This window comes from Arachis hypogaea, chromosome 19 (genome assembly GCF_003086295.3).
Source record: "Arachis hypogaea cultivar Tifrunner chromosome 19, arahy.Tifrunner.gnm2.J5K5, whole genome shotgun sequence".
Classification (NCBI taxonomy): Eukaryota; Viridiplantae; Streptophyta; class Magnoliopsida; order Fabales; family Fabaceae; genus Arachis; species Arachis hypogaea.
In genome coordinates this window covers 117,189,984-117,213,922 of record NC_092054.1, presented here as the reverse complement: position 1 = coordinate 117,213,922, position 23,939 = coordinate 117,189,984, and the positions used below count along the sequence as shown (strand labels likewise).

At 40.8% G+C, this 23,939-nt stretch overlaps 1 protein-coding gene across 1 annotated transcript; it reads right to left on the bottom strand.

Moving 5' to 3' along the window:
• Positions 1–9,690: 9,690 nt before the first annotated feature.
• On the bottom strand, positions 9,691–11,636 carry LOC140182327 (uncharacterized). The gene is made up of 4 exons (XM_072228488.1): positions 11,393–11,636; positions 10,677–11,089; positions 10,492–10,560; positions 9,691–10,110 (listed from the first exon to the last, which is right to left on the bottom strand). The coding sequence occupies exons 1-4, from the start codon at positions 11,634–11,636 to the stop codon at positions 9,691–9,693; spliced, it is 1,146 nt and encodes a 381-aa protein (XP_072084589.1).
• Between the last annotated feature and the right edge of the window lie 12,303 nt (positions 11,637–23,939).

The window sequence follows — 23,939 nt, the reverse complement described above, 5'->3', positions numbered from 1 at the left end:
CACCCTCTGAGATATCCTGGACAAAGACCATTCTACAATGCATACCCAGCTGAAAGATATGGTGGACAACCTTGTAACTACCAACAAGCCCCACCCCGTGCCTATGAACCATCCTTTCAACATAACCTCGAACCACCACACTCACAAGTTTTTCTTCACCATTCGCCATCATATGATCCTTTCTTACCCCAATACCAATTCAATTGTCCCTAATCATCACCACATTCCTTTGTATCATGTCCAAGTCTGGCAAACCGCGAAGCAGAGGATCGCCTAAAAGAAACAGTAATTAAATTTCAAACAACCATTCAACAACTGGAGCAAGCACTAATTCAATGGGCCACTAGGCGCTCAAATATACAAGGATCAACCACAGCTCCATGTGGACAGCCCGATGAAGAGCGTAGCATGAAAGAAATACTAGAGACTCCAGTGGACAAGACAGAGAATGAATTCGTACTAGAACAAGTGGAAGAAGCTGTCATTGTTCAAGAAGAAGAATTGGTTGAAGATCTAGGAGATGCTGAACTTCCTTGGGAATCCAGAATTGAGGAAAACTCCGTCCAAGATGCTACAGTTAATGCTAAGGAGGATACCGTACAATCTCCAAGGCAAGTCGTTTACGAAGAATCAGACGGAATAATCCAAGAAGCAAATTTTCTTAATGATGATAGTCACAAGTCTAGTTCTCCTAGTGATGAACTTGCGTCCGCAAGTGAATTCTCTGAGATCGAAGGATTTTCCCCAAGTGAATATGAAGATGATGCGGAGGTAGATTTCTCTCAACCTCCAATATATGACTCGAGTGATGAGGAAGACATAGAAGACTTTGACCAGGATACAGATACAATTGAAGATCTTTGCAAGGAAGTGGAAGAATTCACAGAAGAGCACAAGAAAACGGAACTTGCAGAACCACCAAAAACACATATCCCAAGGCCATTACCACCTAATACAAGCTTCAAGTGGGTACAATCCATAACTTATAATTTTACTTATTCACTTGAATATGGTTTGCTTGAAACAGATGGCCAGCTTAGAGCTATCTGCAGCTTTAAGAGTAAGAGGAAAATAGCTCGTACTCAGAGCTGGTGCACAAGGTTCAATAAGGTTCCACGCTTCACTTCAAAGTACACGGATTGGTATCATGCTCAATCACATGGATCACGGAAAACGTTTGGTCACCAAGGTGAGATTCTACTTTTTAACCCGCCCGAATGGAGACATGTAGATCAAGACGGAGGTGGATTTAAAAGCAAGGCTTGGAATCCTGAAGTTTATTCTGACATTTGTCATCCCGGGAGCCTAACAATATATTTAAAGTTGTTCAGAAGCTTTACATACCTAGTTTGGGACCCCGGAGGCTATTGGCATTCCAAGCACTGGTGGAAATTTTTGGACGAATTTAAACATAAGCCACCATAACAGGATACCCTTCCAATGTCCAACTTAAGGACTTTAACTAAAAGTGCTAGGTGGGAGACAACCTACCATGGTATGGTCGCTTCTTTCTCAATCTAATTCTTGTTTATTGTTTTCAATTTACCTTTTTTTTTTATTTTAACATTAACCTAGAATCATGCATAGCATTCATGTTCATCACTGCATCCTGCATTTTTCATTTAAAAAAAAAAGGATGCACGACGCGACCGCATGCCCCATGCGATCGCGTCATATCGCGGAAAACACCACCCGCGCGACCGCGTGACCCACGCTGCCGCATGATATATATATCGGCGTAAGGATCCAACGAAACAGAAAGTTAGGCTGGAATCGTGCGGCCCCTGTGCGTTTCGCATAAATTGGCCCACGCGATCGCATGCCCCATGCGACCGCGTCCCTTGCACAATACCAATCCCACGCGACCGCGTGAGCGACGCGATCGCGTCGCATGGATTGCACATCACCCCAAAAGGAGACAGAGAGTTGCGCTAAAACGGCGCTGGAGTCGTGCGTTTAGCACAAATTCCAGCGACGCGATCGCGCGACCCACGCGATCGCGTCACCCTTCTTCCCCCCTCTCATGCGATCGCGCACCCCACGCGATCGCGTCACTCCCATTTTCGTCCCAACCACGCGACCGCGTGCCCCACGCGGCCGCGTGGATTTGAAAATATAACCCCCCAGCCCGCGAACCCTATCAGTCGCGAGCCCCCCACCCCCAACCCTCTTCTCCCTCTCTGCTCCCTCTCCCTCCAACCACCACCCAGCACCACCCAGACGCCGCCGCCACCCCGTACGCCGCCGCCCCAACCCCCTCCCCTCCCTTCTTCTCCCTTCCTCCTCTCTCCTCCCCTCTCCACCACTGCCTCCGCGACCATCGCCCCCCCCCCCCCACCGCCGGCCACCCAGCCGCGCCCCCCTCTCTCTCCGCCACCCATCCGCACCCCCCTTCTTCTATCACCAACCCAAAACCCTTGCCGCCACTGCCCCCATCAGCAGCCACCGCGACGCCGTGCACCACCACCGCGCCGGACACCGCCGCAGCCACCTTCTTCCCTGTTCCACCCCTTCCGCTTACCAGGTTCCGCAACACGCAACCCTTTTTATCCGTTCGTCACTTTTCTGTATTTTTTATTCCGTTTATGTTCATGATTAGGATAGCTAGACTTGCATGTTGTAGTGGATTTTTAGGTTGTTAGGTAGCTTAGGCTGTGGTTAGTGGATCTAGGTCTGTTTACTTGCACTGTTCTTACTTCTGTTTTATCCTATGTGCAAATATGTTGCTGCTATAATCATGTTTCATATGCTGCTTTCTTGTATGTTGCTGCTATTTACATTGAGTTTTTATGTTTATTTTATATCTATGTACATGCAGCTTGATTCTTTAATTCATATGAACTGATATGATTGCTGTTTATTTTCCGGGACAATCCAATTTTAGCCGGAATGCTGCCCAAATTTTTTTAAAAATTGTTTTCATTCTTGTTTTGGTTTGGCAACTCTGTTTTACTATGCTTCCCCCAAACCATTTCATGAATGTTAGGGCCACTTTCTTATCCTCTTTGATTTCCTGGTTCATAACCTGCAATTGTGATTCATTGATTCCAATTTCTGATTTTTTTATTTTTATTCGAATAAGCATCACCCTGTTTTCTTTATTCGATTATGAGTACTTCTATTCTTACCTGTGAATCCTTGTTATATGGAATTTTTTCTATGCCACTTACTTTCCTAACTCACTAATTTTAATTTACTAATTTCTTTTTACCATACTAACCCTCTTGATCTTTTTTCTGATCACTTTCACTTACTCTAACTTTCTCGCGATGGCATATTGATTTTTTTCTTTCCATTTAACATTAATTCAATAACATTTCAATTACTCATTTTCCTTATTCTATATCTCCCTTACCGCTTTGAGTTTCCTTTGTTTAAATTGCCTATTTGCTTTCCTATTTTATCCATTTCCTAGTTTTCTGTTTTTCAGGATGTCTGCCTCACAAAGGAAAGGCAAAGGCAAGGCTACTGGCAAGCGCAAGAGAGGAGATTCCTCCCAGTCCATCACTGCTCTAATGCACGATTCCTCATGACGGGAGAAGAACTTCACACAGCAAGAAAAAGCTAACCAGCTGCTCCCTTCGACTGATCCTATAAAATTTGCAAACCGGTACTGTGAGCTGAAGTACCCGACTTTTGCAAACTCCAGAAATCTATACCTGGAACGTACCTTGAAGATTCCAGACGCCCTCCAGCAATACATCACTGAGTAAATCAAGCAAAGGGACTGGTTCTTTCTGGAGAGACCACTGACAGAGGTCAATGCATCTTAGGTACGAGAATTCTATTGCAACTACTACCTTACTACCCTAGATGCAGTGAACCTGAGGGGAAAGCAAATTCTGGTCACTGAGGAGGCCATAGAGTCCATTCTCCAGCTCCCAGCCAAGTCCGATCAGCCAGATGGCTATGCACAGGCTGAGGAGGACATGGGCCAAATGCGGTTTGATTGGGATGCTGTAAAGGCACGAATAGCTCTCGACCCTGCTGTTCCTTGGGAGATGGGTCAGGACACCACTATGCCTAGAGGGATCAAGAGAGTACACTTGAATGATAAGGCTCGGCTATGGCATCAGATCTTGAGCAACTATGTGATGCCGAGTACTCATGAGACTGAGATCCCGGTTGCCATGATCACCCTCCTCTGGTGTGTGCTGGAGGGTAAGGACCTGTACTTGCCTCGTTTTATCCGGCATTATATGGCCAGGGTCCACGTCCGAGGCACCCTCCCCTTTCCTTATCTGGTTACACGGCTAGGCCGTCAGGCTGATGTGCCTTGGGAGGATGCCGATGAGCGACCACCAGCAGCGGACTGCAGGAAGATCATCCCTCACAGTAGGAACTTCCTTGCTTTGGGCTACAGACCACCACCTGTCACTGCTACTGATGAGACAGTCCCTCCGTCTGCTGGACCCTCTTCATCCACAATTGCCCCAGCTGCCCCTGCTACCACCACTGCACCCGCACCCGCCTCTGAGCCGGTTTATCGCCTCGTGCACCGTCTATTCCGCCAGCTTGATCAAATGGAGTGCCGTAACAGGCGCCGGTATGAGAGATTAGAGTGCCGCAGCAGGCGACGCTATTCCCATATGAAGCTAATGATTAGACAGGGCGCCGACATTCCCTTCGAGCCCGACACACCATCAGAGCCATCAAAGGAGGAGGAGGATGAGCACGAGGAGGAGCCTCATTCCTAGGTGGAGACTCATCAGCAAGCAGGCACAGAGCACGCTACGCCACAGCAGGAGGCCCCACATCAGCTTGAGGCTACGGATCCGGAGATCCCGATCCAGTCAGTCCCCCCTCTACAGCAGCCAGACTCTCAGCCCACTACCGCCACAGAGACCCCAGCTACCATCCCTACCAGTGATGCCACTCCTTCACACCCGGCTTAATTGAGCATCGGGGACGATGCTTCATTTTAAGTGTGGGGAGGTCGCCATCTCTGGCGTTTATTTTGGTGAACTACTACATACTTTTTCTTTTATTTTGGATATTTTTCTGTATTTTTCTTTTTTTCTTTTATTGTTATTTTCTGAGTACTTATACATTGCTACTTGTGTATTTTACTCTATTTTCTGCATTTTGTATTTTTTGTTCATATTTTAGTTATTTAGTTCATTTTAGTTATTTAGTTTAGTTTGCAATTCTAACTTATTAGTGGATCAATTAGTATAGTTTACCCTTTTACATAAGATAGCTTAGTTATAGCTTAGTTTAAATTGACAAATATAAAAAAAGAGTAAGCTAGGAACTTGAACATAATAGATTTAGATCCATAAAACCTTGTATATATAGCATTACATGATGTAGTTAAGCTGACAACATTTCATCAAGGAGGAACATTAAAACTTTAAAAGCCACCCTAAATAATTTTTTTTTATGAGAATAATGGGAATTTTTAACTAAACCTGCATACAATATATAATTGATATATGATGCTTGAGTTAGAGAACGCACAGCCTGTGAGTCTTGAGCTTAAATTGTATGGTTGCATTCAAACCATAATTTCATTTCTGTGTGTTACATTTCTTTTTATTCTGATATTCTTTCCTTTGCTTTAATCTATATGTCCAATTATAGAATATAAAATAGATACATACCAAGAGAATGATTGAGGCCATCATTTGATTTTAGCTCACTCACCCCAAATTAACCTACCTTTTACATCACGCTTGTTAGCCCCCTTGAGCCTTTTAAAACCCCTTGATTCTATTTAGCCAAATTACTAGCCTTAAGCAGAAAAACAAAAGAAAATCCCAAGTGAATCCTTAGTCAGCTTAGGATAGAAAATCATGAATAGAGTTAAATGTGGGAAACCTTTTGGGAACATGGATGATAGAAACAAAAGGTAAAGAAGTAAAAAGGAATAAAATAAAATTTGGGAAGCATGCTCATGAGAAAATCTAAGTGATTCAATTATCATGTGCATTAAAAAAAAAGGTTATTTTTCAGCATCTAAATAAAAGGGGATACAAAAAGAAATTCCCCAATGAAAACAATGCACATGGAAAGTGAAACATGAGCATGTAACAATAAGTGGTAAATTATGGGAAATTAGGTAAAGAAATTTTATTTTACTAGATATGTATGTTAGGTGAGATCTTAGTCTAATTAAGGATTCGCTTATTAGCTCACTTAACCCTATACATAAATCCTCACCTTTACCTTGGCCCCATTACAACCTTAATTAAGACCTCATGACTTTTTGGTATGACTATATTCTATAATTGTTGATTGGTTAGATGAAAAACAAAGCTGTAGAAATTAAGAATAAAACAAAAGATGGAGTGAATAAACCCAATAAACACTGAGTGACTAGAGAGTAAACACAAAATTCAGTGAGGGTTCAATAACTCATCAACATATATCTGTACTTAATTTACTAATTGTTTTGCAAGTTTGTACAAAGTTTTTCTTTCCCATCTCATTTGCTAAAATGCTTTATTATTTAAGAGTTGGCTATATATATACATGACTCCTTGAGAATGTGGATTAACTTGACTACATGTAAGCTTTATATATGAGTGAATAAATTAGAGTTGCATGATGCATCATTCATTTAGGTAGTTGCATTTAAATTAGGTTGCATTGCATGACATTCCATCACTTTAACCTTAGTTATTTACCTTGGATTTAGCATGAGGACATGCTAGTGTTTAAGTGTGGGGAGGTTGATAAACCCATATTTCATGAGTTCTTTTGTGCTTAATTTGAGTGATTTATACAATCCTTCACCCACTTATTCACATTAATTGCATGGTTTTACTTTCCCTTCCTTATTATGTCATATTGTGAAAAACATGTTTCCTAAGCTTTAAAATTAATTATTTTAATTACCTTTATTTCCATTCGATGCCATGATTAGTGTGTTAAGTAGTTTCAGATTTTCTAAGGCAGAATGACTTAAAGGATGGAAAAGAAAACATACAAAATGGAAGGAGAAAGCAAAACGGAGCTTTGAAGGAAACTGGTATTCACGCGATCGCATGGATGACGCGATCGCGTGCCAAGCACGAATCAGCAGCGACGCGGCCGCATGACTGACGCGACCGTGCGCCTTAAGCAGAACGCACATGACGCGGTCGCGTGACTGACGCAACCGCGTGGAAAGGAAAAGCTCCAGATGACGCGACCGCGTGACCCACGCGGACGCGTGACAGAGGCCACGTATCAGAATTTACAAAATACGCCCCCAACAAATTCTGAAGCCCTTTTTGGCCTAGATCCAAGTACAGACAGCATAGACCAGAGGTTACAAAGTGTGGGAATGCACCCATTCAAAGAGAGCTCGCCAATTTTTAGTTTCTATGATTTAGATTTAGTTTAGAGAGAGATTATCTCTCTCTCTCTTAGGATTTAGGACTTCTTCTTGTTATGGGAGTAACTCTGGATCCAGGTTTTAATGTTCTTTTATTTTAGTTTTACTTTTATTTATTTATTCCAACATTTGAATTGATTATTATACTTTGACTTACGAATTATTCCATGTTACAGACAGTTATTTGAATTAATGATAATTGAGGTATTTTCAGTTCATGATTGTTCTCTTTGATTTAAGTCACCATTGCTTCCTATCTAAGGATATTTTTATTATTCCAGCAATTTTACTTTTCCCCCTTTTGGTCCTGGTTAAGAATTCAGTAACTCAACAGTTATTAAACTCAACGTAATTGATAATCGTTATCTTGCTAATTGAGCTGAACTTAAATAATCCTAACCTTTTCTTAGGAAATAATTAGGATTCAAAGGTCAATTTAATTAGTCCCTTGACTTTCCTTTGCCCTGGTAAAGGATAACTAAGTGGAATTAAGATACAACTTTCATTGTTGTTGAGAGGGATAACCAAGTTGGACTTCTAACTTCCCTTATATTGCCAAAAGTTGTTTTACAGTTATTATTTATTTTTAATTGCCATTTAATTCACTCGTCATTTAAATTACTTGCTTCTCACCTTCTAAACCCCGATTACAACCTTTATAACCAATAATAAGAATGTACTTCCTCGCAGTTCCTGGAGAAGACGACCCGAGGTTTGAATACTCGGTTAACAATTTTTTAGGGGTTTGTTACGTGTGACACCCAAAACGTTTGTAAGAAAGGTTGATTGTTTGGTTTAGTAACTATACTTACAACGAGAGTTTGCTATAACCTCTAAACCATCAATCTTCGGTTCTTCACCCACTTTTACCAAAACTCATAAACTCCCCATTTTAAAACATACACTTACTAAATCCATTCAAAATCAACCCAAAACTCAACCATTCCAACATTAACCATTTCTAAACCTCATTCAATCATTAACCCATCAATTACACCATATTTAACCAATATCTCAATCTCCAACAAGCATTCAGTTCATCAATCACCTTCTATACATAAATACACATATCAATATTACACTTCTATCATGCTCATCAACAAGAGCCTTAACCCATATCATCAATCCAACATATAATTCATATCACACACAACATTACATGCTTTGCCAACCATTACAACCACTCACACTCATTTTCACCCTCATTCATACATTTTTAATTCAATCCAAATTAACCAACAACCACATTAATAATTCCAAAGTCCTATCCTAGGGTCACTAGCCTATGTTTTCACACTACATTACATGTTAGATACAAGAAACTGAAATCATACCTTGGCCGATTCTCGTTCCACTTGGAACACTCTCAAACTCAACTTCCAAGGTTTCCAAACTCAACCAACAAATTTTTCCAAGCTTGGGGCTCCAAACCAAAGCTTCCAAAATCACCAATCAAGCTCCATTACACACATATATAATTCCTAAGCCATAATATCACATCAAACACAATAACTCAATACCCAATACCTCAAATTCAACACTTTCACTAGGGTTTGAGATTTCTTACCTTACCCAAGGATCAAGGGAGCAGAACAAGCCTTCCTTTCAAGCTAATTTGATACTATAAGATAAGGAGCTCACAAATTTCAACATTTTTGCTCATGAAACTTGAAATTAAGGCATGGGAATCGAAGGAGAAAGCTTGGCTTACCTCAAGATTGATTATATGTATTTTGTAGAACTCGATGCTACGATCACGTGGCCGCAAACGGTACGTCAATCGGAGCTCCAGATCAAAAGTTATCAACAATGGAAGATTGAAGTGAATAGGAGCAAGGGTTTTGATCTTTCCCCCCTTTTTCCCTTTGTGTTCAGCGTGTGTGTGTTCTTGGAGGAGAGGGAGTGCTGAGCTCTCTCATTAACTGAGAGCTTGGCTGGGCCTTTGGGCCCAACTTGGGCCTGGTTGGCCCGGTTTGGTCCGTTCGGCCCAATCTTGGGCCGATTTCTTTAAAATTGGTGTCGAAATTCTCGTTTTAAATTTCTCTACCACATTAAACCATAAAATCTCATTTCTAACTTTCTAGAATATATTTTAATTTATGGGTTAATTAGCCATTAATTAACCGGATTTTATATTCTACCCACCTAATTGGAAATTTCGCCCACAAAATTCGAACTCAGTTACCTGAGAATAGGTGTGGGTAGTCCGCTCGCATTTCTGACTCAAGTTTCCAAGTGTGCTCCTCAACACCGGCTCGACTCCATGCCACTTTCACTAATGAAACCTCTTTTTCACGCAACTTCTTAATACTCGTGTCATCAATCCTGACCGGAGTCACCAGCAGCGTCAAGTCTTCCTTTAACTGAACTTATTCCTGTTCCAACACATGGCTAGCATCAAGAGTGTACTTCCGAAGCTGCAACACGTGAAATGCGTCGTGCATGTTCGAAAGATGAGGCGGTAGAGCCATCTGATACGCCACCGGTCTAACTCTCTCGAGGATCTGAAACGGACCGATGTATCGAGGATTCAGCTTCTTTGTCTTAATCGCTCTTCCTACTCCTGTTGTCGAAGTAACCTTAAGGAAAACATGGTCTCCTTCCTCAAACTCTAAGGTTTTTTGCCTCTGATTGGCGTAACTCTTCTGACAGCTCTGAGCAGTGAGCATCCTATCTCTGATTTTCTTAACTTGTTCCGTAGTCTCAGCTATCAATTCCGGCCCTAACAAGCTCTTTTCCCCGGCCTCATACCAGCATAGCGGAGATTGGCATTTCCTCCCATACAGAGCCTCATACAGAGCCATTCCGATGCTCGCATGGTAGCTATTATTGTACGCAAACTCCACTAGCGGCATATAGCGGTCCCAGCTCGCCGGCTGATCCAAAACACAAGCCCTCAACATATCTTCTAGGGTTTGAATTGTTCTCTCAGATTCATCATCTTTTTGAGGATGGTAAGATGTACTTAAGCTCAAACGGGTTCCAAAAGCTCTCTGAAATGCACCCTAGAATCTCGAAGTGAAACAGGGATCTCTGTCAGAAATTATAGTCGTAGGCACACCATGAAGTCTCAAAATCTCCTTTATATATAGGCGTGCTAACTCCTCAAGGGTATAGTTCATTTGAATGGGTAAGAAGTGAGCCGACTTTGTCAGCCGATCCACAATTACCCAGACAGCATCAAAACCGATTCTAGTCCTCGGCAATCCCGACATGAAATCCATCGCAATGCTCTCCCACTTCCATTGCGGAACGTCCAAAGGTTGCAACATCCCGGAAGGTCTCTGATGTTCAATCTTCACCTTTTGACAAGTTAAGCACTTCGAGACATACTCCGCCACATCATTCTTCATACCAGGCCACCAGACATAGCCTTTAGATCATGGTACATCTTAGTACTCCCAGGGTGAATAGAAAATCTGCTTTTGTGTGCTTTCTTTAGTATATCTTGCCGCAAGGTCCCAACATCTGGCACAATGATCCTACCCTTAAATCTCCACAATCCATCTTGATCCCATGACACTCTCCATTGCTTCCCTTGCTCAATAGCAAGTAATACCTTCGGCAACACATCATCGTCTTGATGAGCCTTTAAGAGTTCGGATTTAAAATCACTTGAGATTTGTAACCGACTCAAACACAGAGTTCCGGAGACTTCCTGAACACCAACCTTCAGACTCTCGAATGCTCTAAGAAGCTCCTCTTCTCGAAGCATCATCCAAGAAGCATACAGCGATTTTCGACTTAGCGCATCCGCTACAACATTCGCTTTTCCCGGATGGTAATTCAACTCAAAGTCGTAGTCTTTCAGTAATTCCATCCACCTCCTCTGTCGCATATTAAGCTCTTTCTGATCAAAGAGGTATTTCAAGCTCTTATGATCAGAGAAAACTCATAACTTAACCCCATAGAGGTAATGCCTCCACACCTTTAGTGCAAATACAACCGCAGCGAGCTCCAAGTCGTGTGTCGGATAATTAACTTCATGAGATCTCAACTATCGTGAGGCATACGCTACCACATTCCGGTGCTGCATCAGCACGCACCCCAGACCCTTTAGTGAGGCATCACAATACACCTCAAATGGTTCAGTCAGCTCGGGTAACACCAACACTGGAGTGGTAGTTAGCTTTTGCTTCAACGCTTGGAAACTCTCTTCACACTCAAGAGTCCAAAAAAGTGGCGCGTCTTTGCGGGTTAATTTTGTTAATGGCAATGCTATCTGCAAGAAACCTTTGATGAACCTCCTATAGTAGCCAGCTAAGCCCAGAAAACTCCTTATCTCAGTAACTGAGGTTGGTCGCTTCCACTCCATCACTGCTTTTACCTTGGCAGGATCCACTGCTATCCCCTATTTACTCACCACGTGCCCCAGAAACTTCACCTCGCTCTTCCAAAACTCACACTTAGATAACTTGGCGTACAATTTTCTCTCCTTCAGAATTTGTAACATGGTTCGCAAGTGCTCGACATGCTCTTCTTCGGTCTTAGAATAAATTAGTATGTCATCAATGAAGACAACAACAAACTTATCCAAGAATGGGCGGAAGATTCTGTTCATATAGTCCATAAATATTGCAGGAGCGTTTGTCAACCCAAAAGACATTACAGTGTACTCGTAATGACCATAACGAGTCTTGAAAGCGGTCTTAGGGATATCCTCATCTCTCACCCTTATCTGGTGATAACCAGATCGCAAATCAATCTTGAAGAAAACTTCTGCTCCTTGTAACTAATCCATGAGATCATCAATTCTCGGCAGTGGGTACTTATTCTTTATCGTGACCTTGTTCAGTTGTCTGTAATCCACACAAAGCCGCATACTCCCATCTTTCTTCTTCACCAATAACACTGGCACTCCCCATGGAGAAACACTAGGGCAGATAAAATGCTTGCTCATTAAGTCTTCCAACTGAGTCTTGAGCTCGGCCATTTCTAAGGGCGACATTCTGTAAGGGGCAATCGAGATAGGCCCTGTTCCTGGCACCAACTCAATTGCAAACTCAACCTCTCAGCTAGGAGGGAGTTCCTCAATGTCATCAGGAAACACCTCAGAAAATTCACAAACAACTGGGATTTGCTCTAAGCTTTGTTCTTCACCCGACACACTCGCAGCTAACAGCATAACACCTTGACATTCCTGCCCTGAACAGTTTACTACCACATAGTTCAAGTAACAACCATTCACCATAACTGGCTCTTCTGACCCTTCAGGCATGAAATACAACGATTTCTCAAAATAGTTCAACAGAAAACGATTCTTAGACAACAAGTCCATCCCCAAGATAAGATCGAGACTAGTCATCGGCAAACAGATCAAGTTATGAATGAAATCGCGTTGTTTAACCTTAAAAGAAACTTGCAGACACCCTAACCTAGTTATCATGGCTTCGTGGGTGGCATTATACACTTTCAGATCGTAGCCCAAGACCACAATCTTTAGTCCTAAATCACTAGCCTTTTCAAATACAATGAATGAATGTGATGCTCCAGAATCAAACAAAGCATTTAAAATCTGACCAGCCATTTCACAGTTACCTCGGATAAGTGTCTCGGACCCCTCAACACCCGCAGTGGAAGTAGTAAACACCTGTTTAGGCTGTTGTGCTCTCCCGGTACCCTGTCTCTGCTTCTCTGGATAGTTGAGGCTTTATGCCCCGGCTTCCCACATGAGTAACACAACCCCGATCCAGCCTTGCACGGAACACCAGGATGGTAACTCCCACATCTAGCACACGCCTACTCATTCTGAGGCTGCTTCCTGAATCTCCTCCCCAGAACATTGTTGGTATTAGGCCTCCTTAAGTTGTTCTGACCCTGAGTCCTCTGTGGTGCAAAACCTCCCCGCTTGAAGGGCGGACCTCTAGGAGCAAAACTCTTCCCTCGGTTCAGTGGGAATGATCCGCTCTGGCTTCTTCTTTCTGCAGCTGCCTTCTTCACACATTCCTCGGCAACTCTGCTCTTGTTTACCAACTCAGAGAAAGTCCTGATCTCCATAGGCCCTACTGAGCTGTAGATGTCGCTTCGGAGCCCTCCTTCGTATTTGATGTATATCCACTCCTCGAAGTCTCCCGGAGCTCCTTGACACATATGGGAGAATCTGAACAGCTCCTCAAACTTGTCTGTGTACTCAGATACAAACATAGTACCATGCTTCAACTAGTAGCTCAAGTTCCTTTGCCGTCTGAGCGGAGTTCGGAAAGTACTTCTTGTTGAATTCTTCCTGGAAGGCATCCCAGGTGATAGGGTCGACACCCTGCTGTATGAGACATCGGGTGCCCTGCCACCAATGTGACGCTTCCCCGGTGAGCAAATAAGTGGCAAATTCGATGCAATGCTGCTCAGGTATCAACTACGCTTGCAGTGCGCACTCCATAGCTTGAAACCAAGTGTCGGCCTCAGTTAGATTGGTGGTTCCCTTGAATTTTGGTGGATTGACCTTTAAGAAGGTCGCCAATTTCATTGAACCTTGAGTCCTATTTTTTCCATTTCCCCCATTATGATTATTGTTGTTCATCTGTTGTCCGAGTGCCTCAGCAGTGGCCTGCATAGCAGCAGCCATGTTCTGCAATGCAGCCATGAAGTCCACCGGGTCATTTTGGTTAGTTTCTAGCCCATGAGTACTGGCACGTCCTCTCCCACGGCCTTGACCGTGTCCACAAGGTGCCATCTGATTTCTATACAAACCAAACAATCGATATCAAGTTGATCAGTCTCAATATCGGAAGTCTAGTGCTTCAAAGTCCCAAATGCATGCTCATGAATGTTTATGCTAGTTATATCAGTTAGATATCCTAATAGCACATAAACATAAACACAGAGAATGCACAGAAGCATAGTCAGTCTGTCCCTCAGGCTCTATAGGAATGAACTGCTCTGATACCATAATGTAACACCCTACCACACAGAGTCTTATGCTTCAGTCATAAAATAGAGGTGGCAAGGCATTACGACCTCTAAAAATAAAATCTAGTAGGTATAATATTGCAAAAATATTTATAACTAAGAGCCTTTGAAGAAAAAAGGGTAAATCAAAACCGTTAAATCAAAAAGCGCAACACTTCAATCGATAACGTAAACGAACAGACAGAGAGTAAGTTAAAGCTAAGAGATATACAAAAGAGTGCCAAAATACATATATCAAGACTCGGGACTCGGCTTGCAAAGATAACCGATCCGAGCAAATAAGGTATACATACATATATAAGGAACTTGCTAAAAGACAACCCAAAAGACAATATACAGAACCTGCTTCTCCAAAATAGCCTCTAAGAAGAGCTAATACAAAATATATATACAATGGAGAATATGAGTATCTAAACAAGCATATAATGATCAAAATAAAATCCTAAGTTACAAGGATCTCTACCAAAAGGAAGTCTACAGCATGCCTCAGCGAGGAGCCTTACGTCCTGCATCTAAAAACCATAAAATCTGCATGGATGAGAACCGAAGGTTCTCAGCATGGTAACAGTGCCCAAATATCTAACACATAATATCCTGGGAAAGCCGAAGGCAATCCTAGAACTTCCAGATTATAATCAAAGCGTAAAACATGCTAAACCAAAAGATATGTAAATAGGCGACTAACTTAAGGATCTTCGGACTAACTAAACATCCCCTTTCCAAATCCTGTAAACCTCCCAACCGCCAATAGTGATCCAATATACAAGCACAATTATATCAAGCAAAGAAATGCACAAGTAGGAAACAAGTAAGGCAATTTGGCAATAAGAAAGTAATGATGCAATCAAACAGGCATTCCAAACAATTCACATATAATGCAGATGATGCATGCCTGTCCTAGTGGCTGATGAATCTCATCTGTCGGTTATAAAACCAACCCAACAAGTCCTGGTAGCTAACCATTGGACTGTCCCTCTGTCGTGCATCTCCAACTTGAGTTATACTCAACATAAATCATAATCTCATATATATATATATCCAACACCCTCACTGGTGTATATTTGCGGGGGCGAGTTCATCCGGGACTTTCACAATGCCCGGCCACACTTACGACATAAGGTCAGCAGAGTATCGAGTCTCCACCTGGAGCACGTGGTGGCTAGCCACTGCTTTCACCCAGGGAGACTCGTATCTCACATAGGTGGAGTGCAAATAATCATAATATCAACAATTTAATTCAGCATATATGCATTTAGTCATAGCCACACATTAATATTCATCTCAGCCATTCAGCTTTCAACTCATAATTCATAATCAGATTTAATCACCATCACATACAGCCAGTCGGCCCGTATCACACTCAGCCATTCGGCTATCATCATATACAGCACTCCACCATCCTCCTCAATAATTCATATCCTCATCTTTCATCATAATTCATCATAACATCCTCTTTCTTCACCCACAAGTTACCCTCTCCCCTAGCTTACTCTCATTCGCTAGGTATTCTATATCAATTCAAGATTTAAGGGATGAAAATGGAGATTTATAAGTGTGAAATAACACCTCAGAAGGTTACAAGCTTGTTGGGAATGTAAGAGACTTGAAAACAAAAGCTTAAAAAAAGGGCTGGGTCACGTGCATACGCACAAGGGTGTGCGTGCGCACGCCCAGAAGCATCTTTAAAAGTGTGCGTACGCACAGGAAGCAAAATCTTCAGGGTTGAATGCATGCACAAGGCGTGCTGGCACCACCAACAGTATGCCATTCCCAATGTGTGCGTGCGCACAGGCCTGTGCGTACGCACAACTCGTAATTCTTCGTTGGTTGTGTGTGCCCACAGGGCATGCTAGCGCTCTTACCAGTAGCCCTGTCCCCGCGTGTGCATACGCAAAAGGCTGTACGTGCACACAGGTCCAAATTCCCGCGGGATGTGCGTGCGCACACAAACCAGAAATCACAAATTCTGTAAAAGTTGCAGAATTCAGATTTTTAGCCCGAACTTCCAACGATCATATCTGCTTCCGTAAAAATCATATTTCTACCAAATATAAACCATTATAAAGCCTATGAAATCATCTTTCTTTTGATATAAAAATCATCAAATTCTGAAAAGAATAACTCAAGATATGATCCGTTGAAGTTCATCTAAATCCCACTTTTACCAAAACTCATAAACTCCCCATTTCAAAATATACACTTACCAAATCAAATCAAAATCAACCCAAAACTCAACCATTCGAAGATTAACCATTTCCAAACCTCATTCAATTATTAACCCATCAATTACACCATATTTAACCAATATCTCAATCTCCAATAAGCATTCAGTTCATCAATCACCTTATATACATATATACACATATCAATATTACACTTCTATCATGCTCATCAACAGGAGCCTCAATCCATATCATCAATCCAACATATAATTCATTCACACACAATATTACATGCTTTGCCAACCATTACAACCACTTACAATCATTTTCACCCTCATTCATACATTTTTAATTCAATCTAAATTAACCAACAACCACATCAATAATTCCAAAGTCCTATCCTAGGGTCACCAGCCTACGTTTTTATACTACATTACATTTTAGATACAGGAAACTGAAACCATACCTTGGCTAATTCCCGTTACACCCGGAATACCCTCAAACTCAACTTCCAAGGTTTCTAAACTCCACCAATAGATTTTTCCAAGCTTGGGGCTCCACATCAAAGCTTCCAAAATCACCAATCAAGCTCCATTACACACATATATAATGCCTAGGCCATAATATCACATCAAACACAATAACTCAATACCCAATACCTCAAATTCAATATTTTCACTAGGGTTTGAGATTTCTTACCTTACCCAAGGATCAAGGGAGCAAGAACAAGCCTTCCCTTCAAGCTAATTTGATCCTATAACACAAGAAGCTCACAACTTTCAATATTTTTGCCCATGAAACTCAAAACTAAGGGCTGGGAATCGAAGGAGAAAACGTGGCTTACCTCAAGATTGATTATATGGGTTTTGTAGAGCTCAATACTGCGGTCGTGTGGCCACAAACGGTGTATCAATCAGAGCTCCGGATCAAAAGTTATCAACAATGGAAGATTGAAGTGAATAGGAGAAAGGATTTTGATCTTTCTGTCCTTTTCCCCTTTGTGTTCAGCGTGTGTGTGTTCTTGGAGGAGAGAGAGTGCTGAGCTCTCTCATTAAATGAGACCTTGGCTGGGCCCTTGGGCCCAACTTGGGTCCGGTTGGCCTGGTTTGGCCCGTAATCTTGGGGCGATTTCTTTAAAATTGGTGTCAAAATTTTTGTTTTAAATTTCTCTACCACATTAAACCATAAAAATCTCATTTCTCACTTTCTAGAATATATTTTAATTTATGAATTAATTAGCCATTAATTAACCGGGTTTTACATGGAGCGGTGAGTTGATGGATGAAGTGGATATGGGGAACCTAATCGGTGGGGGTTACTTGTGGTTAATTTCATTGAAATGAAAATAGTTTCTTCCCCTAGGCCATTATTTCATTTTGGTTAAAAATTGCTTGTGAAGGTTGCTGAGAAAGGAATGAGTAAAAGAGGTACATTCTAACTTTCTCTCCCTGTATTTTGTTTCGACAGCTTTTGAATTTTGTTTGTTTAGTATGGGTTTTGAGAGAGAGAAAGAAAAGAGGAAGACAGTGGACTGGTTAGACGTTTGGGTGAGTGAGGATGTTAAGATGCGTACATTACTGTTCATAGATATGGAGGCTGTGAAGGAAATAGATTTGAGGAAGATAGTGAAGCTAGGTTCAGGGATTCATGTGAAACTGTTACTGTGTGCCAGCGATGACCGTGTGTATCATAGAGCAAAGGATTTTGAATTTTTCTTCATCAATAGTTGTGTCATGGAGGAACTGAAAGTGAAACTTCCATTCTCAGGGTTTCAATGTCAAGTGTTGAGGCAGTTGAACTGCGCCCCCTCTCAGCTTCATCCAAATGGGTGGTCATTTTTACGAAGCTTTGAGATGTTGATGGAGTATCTAGAAGAGAAGCCTTCTTTGGAACTTTTCTTCTCGATGTTTCAGCAAAAGGCGTTTGGAAGGGTGGGTGGATTAATGGTGCACGAAATTGTGATCTCCAGGCTCGAACAAATCCTGGTAATGGCTCCAAAGCTTGGTGCTCTGATCTTAATTCATAATTGTCACAACTTCGATACAACTAACCAGCAAGTGCACTGGGTCGTCCAAGTAATACCTTACGTGAGTAAGGGTCGAATCCCACGGAGATTGTTGGTATGAAGCAAGCTATGGTCACCTTGTAAATCTCAGTCAGGCGGATATAAATTGATAATGGAGTTTTCGAATAATAATTAATAAGATAGGGATAGAGGTACTTATGTAAATCATTGGTAGGAATTTCAGATAAGCGAATGGAGATACTTTCGTTCCTCTGAACCTCTGCTTTCCTGCTATCTTCATCCAATCAGTCTTACTCCTTTCCATGGCTGGCTTTATGCAAGGGCATCACCGTTGTCAGTGGCTACATCCCCTCCTCTCAGTGAATAATATGCTCACGCACCCTGTCACGGCACGGCTATTCATCTGTCGGTTCTCGATCATGCTGGAATAGGATTCACCCTCCTTTTGCGTCTGTCACTAACGCCCAACAATCGCGAGTTTGAAGCTCGTCACAGTCATTCAATCATTGAATCCTACTCAGAATACTGATGATTGGATTTTTGACGGTTTAGAAATTCACTAATAAAATCTCGTTGTAAAGTATAGTTTCTAAACCAATCACTAATCCTTTCATACAAAAAGTTGTTTGTCACTAGTACAAACCCCTAAAATTTATAAACCGAAGTATTGGACCTCGGGTCGTTCTCCCTAGGAATTACAATAAAGTGTCTTGTTATTGGTTATGAGTTATTTTGGGGTTTTGGATAAGAAGCATGAAAAGTAAATGGTAATGAAAATAAACTAACAACTATAAAAGGCTCTTGGTAAGGTGTGAGAACTAGAAGTCCTATCCTAATTATCCTTCTCAATTGTGATGAGAATTGTTCATTGCTACCACTTAGTTAACCCTTACTAATTAAAGGAAAGTCAAGTGGATGAATTGACTTGAGCCACAAGTCCTAGCCAACTCCCAAGGAAAGACTAGCTTTAGTGCACTCCAAACCAATTAGCAATCTCTCCAATTATCAATCAACAAAGGAATTAGATAACTCAAGTGTCACTAATTACTCTACCTAGGCCAAGAGGAACAAAATCTACACTAAAACTAAAAGAGACATTTCAACAAACACATAAAGTGCAAGAGGAGTAAACATTATTAAATGCAAGAATTAAAGGAATCTACAACTACAAAAACAAGAGATCAACAATAGAAAAGCAAAGAAGACACATTTATTATGAATTACCTCTTATTGAATTGGAAGAATGTAGAAGGAACAATACTAGATCTACAACAAAGTATAAGAACAACATAAAGGAAATTACAACAAAGGAATAGAAGAAGATTGAATGTAGCAACAAAGAATTGAGAGATAGAAGTGGAAGAAAGCAAAGATTAAAACCTAGATCTAAAAACTAAACCTAATTCTAATCCTAATTCTAGAGAGAAGAGAGAGCTTCTCTCTCTAGAAACTAACTCTCACTACTAAACTAAGCTAAAACTAAACTAATGGTAACTAACTTCTAAAGTATGAAAAGTATGAAAAGTCTCTCCATTCCCCCTTCAATCCTTGGCTTAAATAGCATCAGAAATGAGTTGGATTGGGCCCACAAGGCTTTAGAATTCGCTGGCCACGTTTTGTTTTAAGTGAACCAGGTGGCAGCAACGGCGCGTGCGCGTACTATGCGCGTACGCGTCACCATGCGCGGTTCAACCATAGCAAATCTTATATCATTTCAAAGCCCCGGATGTTAGCTTTCCAACCCAACTGGAACTGCATCATTTGGACCTCTGTAGCTCAAGTTATGGCCGATTAAGTGCGAAGAGGTCGGCTTGACAGCTTTCCGGTTCTTCCATTTCTTCATGAGTTCTCCAACTTTTCATGCTTTCTTTCTTCATTCCCTTGATCCAATCTTTGCCTCCTAAACCTTAAATCACTTAACAAACATATCAAGGCATCTAATAGAATCAAGGTGAATTAACTTTAGCTATTTTGAGTCCTAAAAAGCATGTTTTCACATTCAAGCACAATTAAAGGAGAATATACAAAACCATGCTATTTCTTGAATAAATATGGGTAAAAGGTGATATAATCCCCAAAAATCAATACAAAACAAACCGTCAAATTGGGGTTTGTCAACCTCCCCACACTTAAACCAAGCATGTCCTCATGCTTAAACCAAGAATGAAGTAAGGGTATGGCATTTATCCAATGGAAACTAACTAAATGCAATCTACCTATATGCAACTATCTAAATGAATGCAAGTGCTGGGTCAAAATAAATCAATTCCCAAGAAACATATATGCACAAGGGCTAAGGACTAGCAAGTCTAATCCACAATTGAATTGAGTTATTAAATATTTTTACAAACTTGCATGAAAATTATGATCATAGGTGAAAACATGTAATTGAGCATCGAACCCTCACCGGATGTGTTTGCACTCTATTTGCTCAAGTGTTTAGGGTTGATTCACTCAATTCTCCTCTATTTCATGCTTTCCAAGATTTGTTTTTCTTCTAACAATCAACATTTATTTCATGCATGCATACAAGTATCATGAGGTCTTTTCATTGGTTGTAATGGGGCTAGGGTCAAGGTAGGATGCATATTTGGTCAAGTGAGCTTGAAATTTGAATCTTTGATAAGCTTAAACTTCCCACCTAACCTATGACATCCTATATAATTAAGTTCTAATCTAGCTACCCATTTTTCACTTTTTCACATACTCATGCATTTTCTTTTCATTTCACAACTCATATGCATTGATCTTATTGAGCTTCACCTTGGGGCATTTTGTCCCCTTTTTATTTCTTTCTTTTTCGTTTTCTTTCTTTTTCCATTTTTTTCTATACTTTTCATATATTTTTTTTTGTTTTTCTCATTTTTTCTTTCTTTCAAACTATATACAAGAGTACCAATGCATAAGGTCTATACATTTAATCAATACATGAGCATGTACCCAATTCCCAATATTTACAATAATAATACAAAACTACCCTTTTATTCACCCAATGTCCCAAGGTTCCCACACTTGAATGATACACACACTCTAGCCTAAGCTAATCAAAGATCCAAATAAGGACATTTATTGTTTTTCGCTTTAAGGCTTGTAATGTGCTAAATTAAGAACAAGTGGGTTAATCGTAGGCTCAAATTTGGCTAACAATGGAAGATAAAAGGTAGGCTATTTGGGTAAGTGAGCTAAATGAAATGATGGCCTCAATCACATAAATGCATGAATACATAAAATAATGGACATAAAGAATCAAACAAATCAAAGATTACAATCATAGAAAGGGAATAATGCACACAAGAAGGAAAAATAAGTGGTTGTAAGATGTAACCACACCGTTAGGCTCAAATCTCACAAGCTTGTGTTCTTAGCTCAAAACATGTTCCACAATATATATAATTAAAGCAAGTTCTATGAAAAGTTTTCACTCAAATCAATTGACATGCCCTATAGATAGAAATCTTGAAAAATTCTCATTATTTTGACTAAGCTTATTGTGTATGCATATGCAAAAATAAGAAAATGCAAGTAAAAATCCTAAAATCCTATAATGAAATGCAAAAGTATTGGAGTTAGAAATTTGTCACCCAAGATTGCCGATCGGTCGGACGACCTCCCCACACTTAAAAGTTTGCACCGTCCTCGGTGCACTCAAAGATGAGCAAGGGGGTACGGCGACTCTCCGGATTGCTATGTGTTCTTTCTTCCGCTTCCATGGTTGCTTGTGGTGCATTTATCATGAAAAACAAAAATATAACACCATAAGATGAGAATATATAAAAGCAAAGAAGCATACATTGTTGGAATGAGGTAAATCACTAGAATTGAGTGAGTGAATTAGTGTGACATTAAGAAATATTAGGTGTGTGAATTCTAAATTGCGCGATTTAGAATACACATTAGCATAAAAGCTATGTCACAAAAGAAGCATGCACTTCACTTATCCTAGTGTGCTTGAGATGATTTAAGTAAGCTTGTAAGGTAAGACAAGCATTAGAGAAGCATGAAAGCATTCAAGTCAAACATATGGATGGATATAATCATGAAATACAAAGCATTAAGGTAAATGCTCAACATTATCCATCAAGAGATTGCCTAATCAAAGAATACGGTTCAAATCACATGATGGCTAGCTACAACATGCAATTCAAAAGAGTTATAAGCTCGAAGACAATTCTCATCACTTGGTATTTTTCAAAAGGTAAGCATGAAGAACTCAAAACCAAGTAACAAAATATAACCTCAATCATAGAATCCAACAAAGATTATCTAAAAACATTCATGCTTAAAATAGCATTTAGGCAATAAGGGCAGCAACGTATAATAAACAAAGTCAATAATCCAACACGTATAATGAAAAGAGAGAAAATAAAATGAAAGCTAAACTGAAACTAACTAATTAACTAACCAACTAACTAATTAACTAACTAAAATAAATGGTTATCCAAGGTGTTTGGAAGTGTTGGATGAGGGGTAGGAGAAGGGAAGAAGAAAGGAGAAGGAAAGAATTGGAAAGAGGAGAAGAAAAGAAAAGTGGATGGGAGAAAGAAATCCGCGCGTACGCACGCATGGCGCGCGCGCGTCGTTGGCTTATTTCGAGAGTGGCGCGTACGCGTTATGTGCGCGTGTGCGCAAGTGGGGTTTGTGCCAGAGGCACAACGTTGGCGCGGCGCAGGCACAACTCTCTGGAAAATGTATGGAGGTTGGAACTTCTCAATCCACGCGTACGCACGCATGGCGCGCGCGCGTGGATGGTCGGAAATGCTGTAAGTGCGCGTACGCGCCATGTACGCGTACGCGTGGATGGTGCTCTGTTTTTCAAAAAATTTTTCTATGTTTTTGCACCAATCCAAGCATTCCAAACCTCCAAGCAGCTACCAAAACACCATAAAACCTTATTTAACATACTTAAACTACCAAACATACTCAACTAACTAAACAAAACATGAAATTAAGCTAATTCTACCAATATATACAAAAGAGAAAATGAAAGGATTTTACCATGGTGGGTTGTCTCCCACCTAGCACTTTTGTTTATTGTCCTTAAGTTGGACTTATGGGGAGCTTCTCTCAAGGTGGCTTGTGCTTGTACTCATCTTGGAACTTCCACCAATGCTTGGACTTCCAATAAGCTCCATCATTCAAGATTAATATCTCCAAGCTTTGATGGAGTTCTTCACAAACCATGGGCTCCCAATATTGATCCTCATCTGTTCTCGGATCCCATATTTTGTCTTCACACCCATCTCCAAGTTGATTATCATTAATCCATGTGGGTGGTGAGCAAGGTGAATTCTCAACAAAGTGATTAAACATCCTTCTAGACCCATGTACTCTAGTTATACACCAACCTTTGCTATCAAGCTTTGGACATGTAACCATAATGAACCTAGAAGGATGCTTCCAACCACTAACCATCTCCTTTTTACTCCTAAAGCCACTAATTTTTCTAAGTTGACCATCCGTCTCAAGCAAACCATATTCAAGGGGAATAACAAAGCTTAAGTATAAGGAATTTACCCACTTGAAT